Raw genomic sequence first — 17188 nt, forward strand, 5'->3', positions numbered from 1 at the left:
GATGTAAACCTATTTGAGGTGGAACAATGTTGATAAATACATTGTCAGAAGCAAAGAACAGGACTTCCGAGATTTTCCTTTTAATGTTCACATTAAGGTAATGACTTCCCCCACAAAATACAGGGTCTGGCAGAAATAAGGCCTGCATGAACGTGGTTCACAGGGTAATAACATGGGTGTAATCATTTACAGTTTTGATTTGAACATTTCACCTAAAATGTCATATGGTGTGCTTGACTGTGATATTGTTATGTTACAGAATTACATGCTTATGACTCTGTGATGAAAGATTTTGTAATAAAAAGGGGGCATTACTTGTGCCAGATCCTGAATTTTGTCTCCCTCTAAGAGCCTTTTGGCTAAATGCAAAATCGATGTTTTGAATCTGGCTGTGAGTGAGACTTCGACAACCAACCACTAGCACTTTCGTGATACTTCAGGGAAGCCTTCAGGGAGAATCCAGGCCAGCCGATGCCACATTCTCAGCTGGCCAAAAGCAAAAGCCTTGGAAACAAGCAGGCTATCAAGGAAATAACACAATTTTAAGAGCTGTGTCAAGAAATCCATCCTTGGGTCAGATTTATGTCAACCATTTTTTCCATAGTTGACATAAATCTGACCCAAGGACGGATTTTATTCCTAGTATTAGGAACTTACTGCAACCTGTGTGATTACTGTAAACTTCCTGATGTCCATCAAAGTTTCAGGAGACGCCAGATATTACAGAGTTGGAAACAGAAGTGGACACAGATGTGCGGGATGCAAAAAGGTTTCCAGGGACACTCAGAGTGTAACTAGTAAGGCTTAAATACTTTTTAAAAAGAACATTGTTCTTAGTGTCACAAAGCCTCTGTCCCACTTTTGCTTTTAAGAGTAGAACATTTGAAAAGGGGCAAAGGCAAGTGTCCAGCTTCACACTGCTGAGGAAGGCAAATGCTCCAGGGAGAGACGCTGTCCACCCACAACTCGGATCAGTTCGGCTTCGGCTGGACACTTGTGCTTCTGTACCCAAAGCACAAAATGGCCAGAGGTATAACTCAAACATGCTGTTTAAACGCAGTGAGAAGCTTCAGGACAAAAGCAGACTCACCCATCACGCCCCCGATTTTGTATTCCTTCCAACAAAGCCTCCATCGCCAAATCCCCTTTGCTTTGGCAACTGGAAGAGCAAAAACAGCAATCAGGAGAAAATTCAGTGTTTAAGTTCTAACATTTCCACCGACAAACTTAAGAATGTCAATGAAAGCATACAAACAACAATAAGAAAATGCAGCGCTTCTTAGGATGACTGAAGGAGCAGTCAAGAAATATCACTTCAAAAAATATTAGGGGCAAATACATTGCACACTAAAACAAAACAACTTCAAAGTGATCTGACACTCTGTTGCTGTTGACACTCTCCCTACAGGACTGAACTCAAATAGCTCATTGCTGTGCCCGTTTCCTAACACATGGGTGGACCAAGGTTGGGGCAGGGTGCTAGAAGCAGAAGGACGCTGACATAAACGCCCATGCAGGAGAAACTAGGGGTCACACACATCAGAGAAAAAAGTGTAGCTTTTTGTTGTAGTTTGTTTTTTTTTAAGAGAAATTATAAACAGGCTGAATACCCTGAGCCTGAACTCCATGGTCCATCACAGCTCCTACTCACCCTCAAGATGACAAACCCTTGAAGCTTCTTGGAAGCCCCTCCCCTCCCCTGAAAGGCAGTTACGTGGGCCCCTCCCTTCTCTACAGTGCAGCCTCTCTCATCCTTAACGGGTTTTCATACCAGTTACACCACAGGGGAACACATCCTTTTCCCTCACGATCCGTCTCTCCAGGGCAGAAAACCCATCTGTCCATCCCTGCTGCTCCAAAGCTTAGCATGGCACTTCAGCGTGGCATGTGCTGGGCGCATCCCACTGAGCTTCTGCGGATTCCCCTCCCCTCCGTCTATCTCCCTACCCGAACTGGTCATAGCTGCAGAGCTAAGGAGAGGGGTCTGGCAGAGAAAGAAGAAAAGGCAGACTGAAGAGACCGTCAGAGACAAGGAAAGACACCACAAAGGAAGGAAGGTGAGGAGAGAGGGAAGACCACCCTTAAATCCAGAAGTTCTAGTGAGTGGTAATAGCTACTGTAGGATTCTCACCCACTGTCACAAATCTTCAAAATATTAATCAATGTCAAACCACCTCTCACTCCTGAGATAATGCTTTTCTCCTTAAATCTGCACAAACTGAATCATGAGGTACTCTTTTAGGTAATTCCGAAATCCAGTGGTGTAGAGGACCTGCCTCTTTGTCCTAATGTCTTGTCTAAAAATTACAAATACTTCTCTGAGGATTCTTTCACTCAACAAAGAATTCAGTGTTTACTGACCACTAGACATATACTGATGAAAGATGTGGCCCTTTTTGAGGAATTAATAGTCCAGTAGGGAAGAGAAAAAACCAAAAATGCTCTCCCGGAGGGTAAGTTTAATGCCAGAGGCATTCTCCTGAAACACAGAGGATGAGAAGACTGGAAAGAACATGACCATGGTGTGTTCTTTGCATCTATTTCTAAAGTAGTAACAGGGGTATTAAACTATTCATCCATACACATGACAGAAAGGGTTTTTTTCCAGTTAGTTAGTCCTTCGTTAGACAAAATAAAAAGCTAAAGAGAAAGGTTTCCATGTTCTGCTCCACTTTCTTTCAACCCCGATACGGTCCATTGCAACACGACCGAGCCCCGTGTTCCGGTCCACTCTGAGGACTGAGAGGCAGCCTCGAGTTCACCCAGAACCATGGAGACAGAGACCCAGGGTACAGTCCCACTCTGCAACTGACTAGCTTTGTGTCCTTGGACTTCAGTTTTTGCATCTGTAAAATGAGGAATATGAACTATTATCTCCAAGCTTTCTTCCAGCTTTTTCAGGGGATTCTATCAGTCAGTTAAATGTCCACTTGTAACTAGCATCCTCTTGACAACTATACATGGATAATTATTAAATATATAGGAAAGTGCAATTATTTAAAATCATCATTAGTAAAATTATATTTCTTTAGGTCATGTTATTCTTAAACATTAATATACTTAAAACACACATTATTAATACATGTTTAATAATATATAACGCATTGATACATGTTCCAGGTGACATTATTTAATAATTAGCAGCATTTATAACAGAAGCTAAAAGTCACTGAGTGCTCAACTGCTCTGCTTATACATGTTGTCTAATTCATTATCCATACACTCATAAAAGACAAATAGCCTCACTCTGAGGAAACCGAGGTTTGGAGGGTTAGATAACCTGACTGTGGTAAACTAAAATTACAGTCGTAGGATTGAAGTTATAGCCAGTGTGACTGCAGAGTCTCAGCCAATGTAAAATATTTATATCTTTTACAAAATTCCAGATCCTAAAATAGCTTTATATCTTCTTTTGGTTCAATAGAATCTTTTTGGAAATAATTGAAATCAAACCAAATCAAAATCAAACCAAATGGAAAAGTGAGCTGAAGTATGACATGACTATCATGGCCACCAGGTGGCAGCAGCACGACAGTGAAAATAGCCCGCATAAGGGAAGAAACTGCCATTTCAGAAATCAAAACAATGGTCTAAGACCAAGAGATCCATATTTTTAAAGGGGGGTGGAGAGTGGACCATCAGCATCCTCTCTGTAAAATAATCTTACTAATGTGTAATGTGTTTCTCTAATAAGCTCCTCACCATCTGTGTGAGTAGCTGCCAAATGCCATCACTTCTCATTCCTTAGGGTCCTCAGATTGTCTGTGGACCTTTTTCATTTCAGTTTCTCAAAGCTACATCTCAAACTTCTTTCCTAACCCTCATTCAGCTCTATGCACCATGTCACTCTGCTTTGCTCTTTGCCTGTGCCAGGTGATAATTATGTGAACTTAGCTATTCTTTGTTCATAGTATTGGATACAAATTTCAGTAATTAGTGTTTGGTAATCTGCCACTCCTGCCTCTAACATCGATGCTAATGTGGTTAAATGGAAACGGTGTGGCTCTGTAACTGTTACAGGGCAATCTTAGTCTTCTCTGCATTTGGACCAAGACATCAATGAACTAAAGTTATTATTAACTCTCCTTTGGAATGAAAGCTGTTTAAAATCAGTGAAATCTGGAACAGGATGGTTAAAGGAAATACAAGCTTTTTCACAAGTCTGGGAGCACGGAAACACATTGTAAATATTGGGGGAAAATAGTCCAAATAGGATATCTGATAATGGGCAAATCCTTGAAATTCATTAACATACTTCTAGGACTTGAAGAGCTAGAAAGGACCCAAAGACCCCCAATTTAACCTCTTCATTTTACAGATCAGGAAAAATGTCTAGAGTACACAGCCACAATAAAATTACTCACAAAATGGGACACAGGAAGAAAAAAAACTCTGGGCAGAACTACCAATAAATATGTACTAATAGAAGGGACATGCCTACCCACCAAATCTCACTGAAAGCAGGATAGCAACACTCTGTCCCTTACCTGCCTTGGTGTTACTATGACTACAAAGGTCTATGGCTCTTGGATATACCAAGGCTGGTCTAATAAACTATTGGTATAATTTACCATTACCCAGAAAGGCCTCTAAACTTAAGGGGCGGGGGGGAATCAGCAGATAAAGTATCAAAGAAATTTTCCAAAATAAAAATTTAAAATACTTTCTAAAGTGTGACTCAAAATCCAGAAGGAATAAGGGGAATAAGAGATCTGAGCAAATAAAATTACATTTTATATAGGAGATATGCCATAACAGTGGTATTAGAAAGTTTTAAATCGCAAAGTCTTAATTAATTATCTCAATATGCCAAGAACCTAAAAATTGAGGGGGGGGGAAACAAATCTATAGAAAAATGGGTATAAAGCATGAACAAGTGGCTCATAGAAAAAGAAGTGAAAATGACCTTCAACATATGGAAAGGTGCTCAATCTTGCTGACCAAATTTAAAATACACTAAGTTACCCTTTCTTCTGTATCCGATTAACCACAAATTAAAAGCTTGACAATATGTACTCATGAGGCCTGGGAAGACCAGCAGCCACGCACACTGCACACAGGAATGCAGAATGGCACAGCTACTGTAGAGGAGACTTTGGCAGCACCTAACAACTGATACGTACGCACTATTACTACCCTTTGATCCAAAAGTGCCACTTCTAGGAAACTATTCCAAACATGCACTGGCAAGAATACAGAATCACATATGCACAAGGATATACATCACACAACTACATGGAATAGGAGGAAAAAACACGAACACTTATCAACGGGGGACGACTTCAATGCCCATCCACCAATGAAACACTATAAAGCTGTCAAAAAGGGTAACACTCTTTGCACACTTCCATGAAGGGATATACAGGACATGTATTAGCAGTGAAAAAGAGCAAGATGCAAAACAGTACATGCAAATACTACCTTTTATCGAAGCAAGGGGAATACACATGTGTGTGTATAAAGTAAATATATATAAAATGTGTATGTGTGTATATGTAAACATACAAAGATATAGATATATATCTACAGATCTATAGATATAATGCAGTTGTTCTTAGGAACAGATAAACCCCAAAGCAGTAATTATGACACCTGTAATTAAGGGAATAGGATGGAGGAAACAGGGATGAAAGCTCAACTTATCTGGATATACTTTGTCTTATAGGCACTTGTTTTATACAAATTATGCTAATGTTTTCCATACAATAAAACAAATCCAAATGGGAAAAAAGCAGGATTGAAAAAATGAAAATAAACGAAATAAATCAACTATTAACTAGACATCAGGTTGGCGGCCTAACCATGTAACAAATTGTTTCATGACTTTAAAATGCACAGTCGCACAGCACACATCCAGATGGAATATATACTAAGAAAAAAAGAGAAATGCAAAAAATCCTGAACACTACTTAGGAATCATATTGTTGATAGTGAATTGATAGTGTTCGTTGCAAACAGTAACATATAATATGGGCTAAGAAAAAAAGTAACTATGTTAATGTTGTCAGGTACCAATATTGTCAGCAAAAGAGAAAAAGATACAAATATAAAACCAAGTATGCGGAAAAAACCTGTAAGGTTAAAATTAAATTAGAAATATCAGTGTGAATTCTGTATATTCTTCTTTTAAAAATGTATTTCCTAATTCTGGCTACTGTAAACCCTGGAACAAATGACCAACCCAGCAACGAGAGCCCCTCCCGAACCCCGATGCTGGACTCTAAACACCACCTCCCACTCACAGGAGCCAGGCTTCTCAGTGGCCAGAACATATAATGGCCAGGAACACATTTTACCAGAAAATGGGAAAGTTATCAGACTGCTGGTCATATTAAAGTGGACAGGACCAACTTACAGGGGCCACCACTAGGCAAAAACAGGATACTTTGAGTGTCAAAAAAAAAAAAGGCTGGCCAATAGGTTGAAACAGTTTAAATCTATGCAAGTCAATAAGCTGATGATTTTTTTAAAAAGTCAAAAACCCTCATGGTTACCTTTGGAGGTTGTTATGCCACCAACTCATTACTGAAGTCTGAAAATAGAGGGAAAGAATTAAGCAGTTTACTTGCCTTTCCTGTACAAATTGTATTTCAAACAACTGGTGGTAGTCAAATAAAAGGTTCATGGGAAAAAGTTCTTCTTCATGAAGGATTTCCAGCTAATAAATACTGAAGGAATGACAGAATTAGAAAATCACCGTATTATAACCCCTAATGCAACAATGGATATAGGCAATCGAAATCCATGAAAAAACTTCACCAGTAAGTGAAAGGTTCATGAGGGGTTTCATGACGGATGGACAGGGCTGACAACATCTAAACCCATTAAGCTGCTCAATTACGCTGCTCAGTCTTAACATCACAAAAAGAAACAACTTATTGCCTCCGTGATCATTAGTGCAACAGGAAGTGTGGAGCGCCACCTAGGAAATCTTCCTGTCTTCCCAACAACAAAAAAATCAAGGCTGAATCCAATCAAGCTTCTAAACCAGTGCCGTTCAACAGAATTTTCTGCAATTACGGAAACATTTTACATCTACACCAGTCAAACGGCAGCCACGTGGCACCTGGCTGCTCGGCAATTGAAACGTGACTGACATGGCACAGGAACTGAATTTTTTGTTTCACTTTGTTTTCATTCATTTAAGTAGTCACAGCTGGCTGTAGGCAGATAGTGGCATTCTAGATCTAAATGTTATTTTAGAGAAAATAAAGGAAATAGATTTACATGTTAAAGGATACCATGCGGATGCAATCAGCTAACTAGAATATTAGAGGGGAGAGGGAGGCAAAGGAATTGCTATATTTAAGGTTTAAAAGGTGCATCAACCAAATGCAACACATGTATCTCTAAGGGATTTTGCTCCAAATAAGTAAATTACAAAAAGACATTTAAGGGACAGTGGGGAAATCTAAAACCAGACTGAATTCTGACACTATGGAATTTTTATGTATTTTCATAGGTGAGTGATAGTACTGTGCTTTTGTAAAGCTGAATAAACAAACCTAGCTCTTGGAGAAAAAAATTAATGTAACATAAAAATAAAAAATTCAGTTCCTGAAACTTATGTCAATGTTGGCTTCAGCTGAACTTTAAATCAGGCTGACATTTTTTTTAAAGTAGGAAGCTCTGAGTGGACCGCTGACGCTGTCACTATTGGCCACTTCTGCTACCTACACTAAGGACCAAGGACAGGTCTTCCTTTTAATGGGAGAAAATTAATCAGTACTATTAATAAGTGTTCCTACAATCCAGTTAATTTTTAAAACTAGAATCTACATGCATTTTAAAGAGCAGTGTGACTGAGTGTTTATACATCCCTAGCACATTTCACAATGTATTTTTTAATAAAAGGGCAAGGTCAGGATAAGATGGCACTACACCAAATAAAAAATAATACTTTTATTATATCATTAAGCTACGGCTTCAAATCTAAATGTAAATATTTGAAGGTAACATGTATTGATGATCCTTATTATAACTTCCTTTTCATATCTATAAAATTAAGTGCAAGCATGTGGAGGGCACTGTATAACTATAAGGTACCTACCCTACAACACTTGAATAAAGGAATAAAATAACACTTAAGATTTCAGGAATCAAATGTAAAGCTCAAAAAAAACCATTTTGTGCAAATAAGTATACTGTAACTACACACGAAGTCTAGTCACTGACAACAGACTCATCTTCACTCTCTGATGTTGTAAGAGACACAGGAAAAAGCACATAATGAGTCTAGATTTGCCGTCTTCATTATTAAAGTGTTCCTGAGGAAGATGCCTTTCACACCCTAACTCTATTTACTTCCCATCCGTGACTTGCATGAAGCAATCCGTAGTTCAAGATTCCCGAACTTCAGTCCCTCTCGATCGACTTCTACCACATTTCTGACCCTTCCGTACTAACACTGACGTTTCTAAACCAGCTCCCTTTTAAAAAATTGCTAAACTTCCCACCATAAATGAGCCGGCATCCCCTGCCTTTGATGCATCCCCTGCCTTAAATTGCAACAATGAAATCTAGCAATAGCTAGGCGGGAAGGTAGCCCGAGGGATCTCTCCCTGGAGGAGGTGGACCGACCCGCGGGTGGCTCCGCCCAGGGAGCTGAGGGGTCAGGAGCAGTTCGTCTGCCCCGCCAACCTCCCGTCCGTCGGGTCTCAGGGACGGGCTGACCACCTGGCTGGCCCGGACGGCGCCGCGCCTGGCAAGGCCATATCCGCCTTCGCGGGACCGATGGGTGTGCGCGGCGGGGCCGAGGGGCGGGGCGCCGGAGCGAGCCCGGAGCGGTGGAGGCGGGCCTGGCGGCCTGCGGGCCGCTGGAGAAGCCAGCCCCGGGCCATACAGCCCGGGGCCGAACGCCAACGGCACCGCCGCGGCCAGCGGAGCCTCCGGACTCCGACAGGCCCGCTCCTCGCCGGCCCTCCTTGCGCACATGCTGTTAGAGGAACGTCGCGCGCGCCCGCGCGCCCGAGCCTTCCCGCCGTTACCTCCGGCCGGGGGCGCGCGCGCGCGTCGCCGCCAACCTGACGTCCAGCCTTCGGCGTCCGCACGTTCGTTCCTCCCCCAGCCCCGTCACTTTTAATGAAACCACCTCCTTCCTGCCCGCCCCGCTCCGCGCCAGCAAATAGGCTCACTTACATCCGGGGATCGGAGGAAAAGGAGTGCGGATGACGTGGTGCCGAGGGTGGGCTCCGGCGGCCGCGGGTACAGCGCCGGGTCGGGTGCCGGTAAGGGTTTTCCGCACCCCTAGCCTAGGTTTTCGAGGGCGGGAACGAGTTCGTTCCACAGCGTCACATCTCCTCCCCAGTCCCATCGGTCGAGGCTGGGTCTTCACTTCATTCGCTTCATCACTGCTCTTACCGCACGCCTGGTCGAGTAGAGAGGGACTTTGGTGGCGGGCTTGGTCATGTTCCTCTCCCGCCACCCTCCCTCTCCGCCCCGCTTCCAACTTTTGTATTTCCAGTCTGAGACCGGAAGTCGGTTCTGTGCCTTGGCCTCGCACACCTGCACAGAGGGTGGTGGCCTGCGAGGGTCATTTCCAGCGAGGAAAAAGGCCTTCTTGCTTTGATCTTGTAGCTACGTATTTACAGAGATGTATAAAAGATGCCCCTGCCCGGAGGAACGCAAGCACCAGTGTCTGAAAAGAGCATGAAACAGGCAGTGTGACAAACTCCCCGACGGATCGTTCAGTGTGCACGGGGACACGGGACCCGGTGGGGCGGGTGCGGCGCTCCGCCTGGAACAGAAACAGGGCCTCTTGCAGGAACCGAGGTTTTTACACCGGTTGAGGGTTAGTCGGGACGGGGCGGGGGAGGCGGTGTAGAGAAAGAGGAGACTGCATTCCAGGGTTAGGACTATCACACACGTAAGAAAAGTTTGTCAGGAAACTGGTAGTGGTTAATTCTGTTGAGTGGAGCAAATGCCTGGGACAGTGGCCGCGTCCTGACGTTACCTCTCATGATGCTTTCCAGCCCCTTAAGAGTGAAAACACCTTAGCGCCTAACTCTGGAAATGGGGTGTTGACCCCGATGATCTAATGCCCATGTTGAATTTGGAAGGAAAAGTACAGGTTAGTGATGGGGGAGGAGGGAGAGGCATTTAAGTGCAAAGGATGGAAAGTATGATAGGATTAGAGGTGTTTGAAAGAGCAACGGGTGAAAAACATTGAGGCCGAATTGGGGAGAGATGTTAAGGAGTCCTTGATACAAAATGTACCCATAACGGCGGGAGATGATAATACCTGAGCAGTCAGTCGGTCACAGCGAACCAGATAGGTGTTTGGTGGACAAGAAGGAAGCATTTGAGGGCAGAATACCTGCTGAAGCTGGAGTGATTTGAGAAAACTTTACCAAAAAGGGAGAATCTGGGTGGGCCTGGGAAAACCAGCAGGTTTTGATCAGTAGAGAAAAGGGAGGAGGGTATCCCCAAAGGCAGAGCATGAAGGACAAAGGAGTGACAGCCAGAAAAAGGAAGGATCTTGTGAGACAGGGACTCCGGAAATATAACTGGAACTGAGGGTAAGGACCCCTTGTGTGTAAATTTCCTAAAGATAGTATCCTTCTTGTTTTGGGTTATTCACTGGATAATTCTGGATTAATTCTTGTGTGAAACATCAAAACCTTATCTGATTCCCTGGTTGCAAAAGTACCTGGGTACCTTTTGCTTCAGTTTCACCTCATTCCTTATCATAGGGGTACAAACTCTTCCCCCCATCTCAACCTGTATAATTATTAGCCAAGTATTAGGGCAATGTTGCAATCTTACTGTTGGGGACAAGAATAGGCCTATATGAAGGAGTTGGATTCCACCCAAAGATTGTTTCTTGTATGAGTCTTCATACTCTAAGAAGTGGGGGTGACTGTGAGTACCTTTGGTGCCATAGACTTCCAGGTCATCAGGAGGGCTGTTTGGTAGCAGAGGGCATGATACAGTGACACCTGTGATGAAAAATAGCCCAAACTTGGAAACAAGGAACCCAGAGTTATCTTGCAAGCTAACTACAGCCATTTGGGGAGGGGTGCCGTGATGAGTAAGCATCTTGACCAGGCATTGAAGGGTGTGCAACAATGAAAATCAGAGGAATCCCAAAGGGAAGAAGAATCAAGCTGCATGGGGTCCTGCCACTATTGCTCACCTAGAGGCGCTTCTTCCAGGGCCCAGCCTGAGTGCCTTAAGAAAGGAGGCCTTGTCCTTTACCAGCTCAGCGGAGGATTTCCGTCAGGTCTGCGGTTGGTCAGTCTGTATAACACGGTTCAATGTTACCTCAGTATATTCATTTAGCTTCTTAGCCTAAGAATGCCAGTATTAGAGCCAAGGCAGGTGGTGACTCTTGTAACAATAGTGCAGGAAAGGCTGGAGGAAACAGAGAGGAGACTTGGTTGTGAGTCAGGGGTTCATCAAAGGCATCCTGAACAGGGAAAGGTGAGAGTGCAAGTTAGGAGAGAAGAGCTACATTCTACATGTTTTATGGCGTAACAAAGGACCTCAGATACATTGCCTTCCTGTCACACTGTAACGCTGGTTTGTCAGCTGGTCTGTGTCTAGTGTCACGTGTGCACTGTAAAACATCCATCACCAGAAGAGAGAGGAGGAGTGGAGTGGGCAAAGAGGAGGGACTGTGATCATAGAAATAGGTTGTTGCCTGACTCAGGTGAGGTGAGTCTTTCCCAGGGTGGTACTGTGCCAAAAGACACATCCAGGCTGAAAGGCCTGGGAAATCCCAGTGCTGGGTTACACCACCTCCTGGGTCTTCATGTGTTCGAAATAACCTCTTTGGCTTACAGATTTGACAATATTGTTATGCAGGAAAATGGACAGCGAAGTGCAGAGAGATGGACGGATCTTGGATTTAATCGACGATGCTTGGCGAGAAGATAAGCTGCCTTACGAGGATGTTGCAATACCACTGGTAGGCTGTAATCTGTGCTGGGGCTGATGGGTTAAAGGGGTGACCTGGTGGGCCTTGTAGAGATAAAACATCGATGGGCAAATAAACTAGTAGAGCAAAGTGATGAAAGCTATGGAGTCCACTAACTTGAGAAGCTTCAGGAGAGCATCTAGACTCCATTTGAAGAGAAATGTGGGTCAGAGAGCTGACGTGACCAGCTCACGTAGGGGTCATCTCAGGACTGGCACCCAGGTCTTCTGAGCCATTTTCTGTCAAGTGCACCAAAGCCAGTAAACCAGTAATGTGAGTTCAATGCATCAGGCTGGGAAGGCTACAACACAGTGGCATATAAGCCATGCAGTATTTCTTACTTCCCCACCTGTGGCTTGTCAGTCTGTTGACATTTTTAAATGCTACCTGTCCTAAGTTCCCTGGAAAATCTACAAAAGACATCTGGCTTTTCCTCTTTTGCCTTTAGACCAACAGTCTCCTCGAATATGCTTTTCTGCTCCCTGGGAAACTGCTCTGCGAGGAGTCTGTTACACCTGATGTCATCAGTGGTCTCAAAGTTTTGCTTGTGCACTTGCTTATTGACACCCCGTTTGTGTGACAGAGGCCTAGGAAGGACACAGAGCTCAGACACCAGGGCCTGTTTTTCTGTAGAACGTGCTGGCTGGGCGGGAAGAACTGTCACTAAGACAGCTCGCAGATGGACTGCCGCCCTGTTACAGAGAGAGAGACTTCCATTCACCTACTCTTTCACTGAAGAATAAGAGATGATAATGTGTTCAGTGAGTAACATACATATCAAATAATAAACCAGAGCTTAGTTCAAGTTTAGAAAAATAGTCAAAAAAGAGAGTGTAGTGAGAAATTACAGCTGCGACTTGGTGAGCACCAGTTTTCTGCCACAGACTAAGGCTGGAATTTGACTTGCATCATCGCTGATCTTGAAACAGCTTTGTCAGGGCAGTGGTGTTATCCCCACTTCCTGGGAGTGAAGTAGGATCAGAGAGGGGGAACTTGCCCAGGGGTAGGTATCTGAGGAGTTGAACTTCATGCCTAGGTCTGCGAGGCTCCAGACCTTATCCTGTAAACTTTGGTTTCTTTCATCCCACAAGCATTATAATAATTGTGATAATTACTTATTTATATGTGTTACCTCTCTAGACCTCCAGTGGCTAGATTATGTGAGCATAAGATAGAGTGTCTGCCCTTGGTGTGTGTGTGGGGGGGGAGGCGTCTATGAGGTAACACATAGTAACACGTAGTCATAAATAATTATGATAAGGGTTCTGAGTGGGGGTCATGGATGGCCACCATAATATAGGAAGTGGCTCATTGCCTGGTAGGCATCAGGAAAGGCCTCAGAGAGAATTTAATGTTTAAGCTGGTCATCGGGGAGGGCCTGAAGTTTCCTGGGGGTGCACAAGGGCACCCCAGCAGTGGCGACACATGCGCAGAGGCTCAGAGCTGTCAGCACCTTCAGGGAGAGTGAGGTGTTCAGTGTGGATGGAAAATATGTTTGTCAGGGAAGGTCAGCCTGAAAATTTGGCTTGGACCAGGTTTTGAGGGGAACGTTTGATGCCGGGCTTGGACCCCATCCTGGTGTACTCAGGAGTGAATGGTCTTCGGAATCGAAGTCTGCCATGCTTAAAATCAGGTTTTGGAAAATCAGGTTGGCAACATTGTCACAGAATGTCTGCCGTGGAGAAAGGGGCAAGTGACAGGGCTGAGAGACCAGTGAGGAGACCATTAGGCAAGGGAGGAGGGTGGACACACTTGGCAGGATTTGGGGACCATTTGTGTGGTGGGAGATGAAGGAGAGGGAGATTTTCATATTGACTCCCAGGTTGCAGCCCGGCCCTGCCATAATCCATATATTTTCCCTTCTCTCGTGATGCTATGGGATTGTGCATATCAGTTAGCTTTTGGGGCTGCCTAACAAGTCACCCTGAAACCTAGTGGCTGAAAACAGTAGCTACTTCTGTGATTTTGTAGCTCAGCTGACAGGTCTCCATCAGCTCGGCTGCTCCCTGCTGGACTTGCTTGCATTCTGCAGACAGCCAGAAGGCTAGCTGGAGGCTGGGTAACTCAGGACACTTCCTCCCTGACAGTTACGCAGGCTGTGAGCTGGGACAATGAGGTGGCTAGGCCACAGTCTCTCATCCAGGAGACTAGCCCGGACTTCGCATGGCCATCCCAGAGTCCAAGAGCACCATCAGCACACCACAGGCTTCCTGGCCCTGCCCCTGCTTCCTGTTGGCCAGAGTGAGTGACCTGGCCAGTCCCCATCCAAGACTGGGGAAATAGACTAGGATTTGGGGACCATTTGTGTGGTGGGAGATGAAGGAGTGACTTTCCTTTTCATAAGAGTAGCTGCAAAGAACTGTGGACATATTTACAATATGCCATAATAGATGGTTACGTTTATGATACTTTGTTTTCCAGGCACATATGCAATTTTATATATTGGTAGTCATTGCCGAGAGTCAATAGTGACCGAATAGAAGACATTATTTAGAATGCATATCACAGATGGGGTGACATGACGCAAAGTTGCCTGCCTCTGAAGTAAATAGCTTATTAAGCAAGGGCTTGTTTGTGTTTTGTCAGCTCTAACTAATCACTGGAACCAAACTTTCACTTCAAGGTTGAGTGTACTATTGCTTTACAACAAATGGTAGTTCTTTGAATTTGTACAAGGATGTTTGAATTTCAGTCTTAACACTTGTAGAGCAAGGAGATATATGTGATTCAAATATATTTGTCATATTATAAATCGTTTTATGTATACTGAACATAATTCTAAAGGAGGAAAACATTATTCATATACTGTAAATTGGAATCCATTGGAAAATTTTAAGTCTGGATATTGAGTAAAAAGTTGCTAACCCTAAAAATGTATAAATTCAGATAATTAAAAAGAAATACATTGGTATCAGTGAACTCTGATACAAAGCAGAGTCCTGGTAGTAATAAATTTAAATTTGAAATATAAGGAAACTTTGTTAAAAGTTCTCACCACACACACAAAAATGGTGATTATGTTAGGTGATGGATGTGTTAACTAAACTTATTGTAACTTTTATAATATATATGTATCAAATTATCACATTGTATACCTTAAATTTACAGAATATTATGTGGAAATTAAATCTCAGTAATGCTGGGTGGAAACATATATTTATATGAAATTATTCCAGATTCTACACTAAGAGTGGCCCGTGATTTACCATTTTAAGCAAATGCTGGCAGGGGATGAATTGGTCATTTGCCATGTTTTGTGTTGCCCTGCTCCACCACTAGGGGGTGGTCTCATATCATGTTACATTTTCACAGCTACCCACTTAGCTCCGTTATAATCTAGGCATGCTGGGTGCGGGATAGTTTTTTAATACATTTCTTGTGCTTAAGGACTATGCCAGTGAATGTGATATTCTATTAAAGCACTCCCACAAAAAAAAAGACAGTATTGGCTCTTCTCAGCTTTCCCAGCCACTATGAATAATAGCAAATACTCCTTGAGCGCGGGATGTCCCACGCAGTGCTGGGCATTTGTTCTGAATTACCGCACTTACACTCACAGCGGTCCTCCGAGGGGATGGCTCCATTGTCCTCTCATCTCCAAAGAGGAAACAAAAGCTCCCAGGGTTTGAAATCCTTGCCTGAGTCCCCTATCAAGCAGTGGACTCATGGCCTTGGAGCCTGGTGGCTTCTGGAAGTTTGTGCCCTTGGCCTTCTGCCACACTGCCTCCTGCACAACAGCCACAAGGCCACCAGTCCTCTCTGGAGAGGACCCAAGTGATAACTCGACACTTCCTCGCGTCTCCTTATTGTGGCTCTTCCTTTGGGACACACTTGTATCAATCATGCTGCTTGTTTCTAGGAATTCAGGTTTTAATTCTACACACTCTTGAGTTTTACAGAGTTTGTTAATGTACAGGGTACTGTTCTGAATGTCCCTTGTATGTTTTCAGAATGAGCTTCCCGAACCTGAACAGGACAACGGCGGCACCACAGAATCCGTTAAAGAACAGGAGATGAAGTGGACTGACCTGGCCCTGCAGTACCTGCACGAGAACGTCCCCCCCGTGGGAAACTGACACCTGGCTTCCTTCTCATGGATGAATTTTAAAAATACGTAGATACAGAAGATTTCCTTTTAGTCCCCCAATTCAGATCTTTTAGTGATAGGTCAGCACTAAAAACTGTACGCCCACTTCATTTATGGCAGCAAAGTGCAATGTGCAGATACCAGAATGAGAAACTGGTTGCGATTTCTCAGGAATGCAGAGTATTTGGCTCTTTGAACCTAAAGTTCTTCATTTCTGAGCTTGTGTTTGAATATATTTGGTTAAACATTTGCCTTTAACTCTAACTTTGCTTTACTGATCAGAGTTTAACACTTCCCAGCTGTGTATATGTGTCCTGTGACAGGCGATAGAAGATACGTCAGGGAAGGCTTAGAAAGAGGAAGCCAACACGGAGAATCGCCAGCTTCTCCTGCTCCCCCTTGGAGAAGCTATCTGAATGGGTGTGTGGGGAGCCTGGCAACGTGATAGATATTTGGAAGCGCACTCACTGACTACTGGGATTCCTGAGGCTCTCTGTGATGTTTTCAAACTTTGGGTACATTAATAAATTAAAGAGTATCTGACAGTTCCCTCTCCTTTCCCGACCACTTCTTTGGATGTTTCTAGAAGGGATGGTTGGCTGGATGGACTACTAGTTTTATCCAGTAATGGGACTTACCTTCTCAGCCCTTTGAGACACAACCAAAACACTGTGGAGTCAACACTGAGTTATACAGTTGTATGAGAACTTGTGTTTTGCAAAACACATTTATCTCCTAGAATTGTGTGCCTTAGTTAATTGGTGTCTGACTTTTTCTCTCCCCAGATGGTAAACCCTATGGGAGGAGACCCTGGCTTATACTTTTATATCCATCATTGAAAAACTGAAAACACTGAATAATTGAAATCTCTCTTATGTTACTGGATCTTTCTCTTTACCTGGCCTTTAGGAGGAAAGGTGCATCGCAAAACTAGAGCTGAGTTTAGGGTTGCAGCAGTAACACTGTAGCAGCTCTCCTGTGATCCAAGTACCTCCAGGCGGATGGAGATCCCTGTGTATCCGAGTTTCGCTGAGAAGTCATTCAGCTCAGAACAAAGGCTCCAAGGCACCAGTCCCTCAGATGACTAAAAACAACCCAGTAGAAAAGAGAATTATAATGTTTAGAAAAAAATTTTATACCGAGAGAAAGCTTTTCCAAAAAAATTAAAGTACCTAGAATGTTCT

The 17188-nt window shown here is 43.6% G+C and overlaps 2 protein-coding genes across 7 annotated transcripts in view; one reads left to right on the forward strand and one right to left on the reverse strand.

Annotated features, from left to right (window-relative positions):
• The window catches only part of CEP63 (centrosomal protein 63), a 42570-nt gene extending 33348 nt beyond the window's left edge, over nt 1-9222 (reverse strand). The window contains exons 1-3 of one of the 6 annotated variants that reach the window (XM_037061238.1): nt 8988-9040; nt 6495-6532; nt 1091-1159 (exon numbers count right to left, since the gene is read on the reverse strand). In XM_037061238.1, coding sequence (XP_036917133.1) covers nt 1091-1159; nt 6495-6523 — 98 coding nt within the window. In that variant the 5' untranslated portion in view covers nt 6524-6532; nt 8988-9040. Of the gene's footprint in view, nt 1-1090; nt 1160-6494; nt 6533-8676; nt 8921-8987; nt 9092-9138 lie in introns of those variants that run through there. The other 5 variants (XM_037061237.1, XM_037061243.1, XM_037061242.1 and 2 more) reach the window with 5 other exon arrangements.
• Nucleotides 9144-16558, forward strand: ANAPC13 (anaphase promoting complex subunit 13). The gene is made up of 3 exons (XM_037061245.1): nt 9144-9227; nt 11784-11908; nt 15868-16558. The coding sequence occupies exons 2-3, from the start codon at nt 11810-11812 to the stop codon at nt 15991-15993; spliced, it is 225 nt and encodes a 74-aa protein (XP_036917140.1). The 5' UTR covers nt 9144-9227; nt 11784-11809; the 3' UTR covers nt 15994-16558.
• The last annotated feature ends 630 nt before the right edge of the window (nt 16559-17188 follow it).

This window comes from Sturnira hondurensis, unplaced genomic scaffold (assembly GCF_014824575.4).
Source record: "Sturnira hondurensis isolate 20B ecotype Veracruz unplaced genomic scaffold, ASM1482457v3 Scaffold0013299, whole genome shotgun sequence".
Lineage (NCBI taxonomy): Eukaryota > Metazoa > Chordata > Mammalia > Chiroptera > Phyllostomidae > Sturnira > Sturnira hondurensis.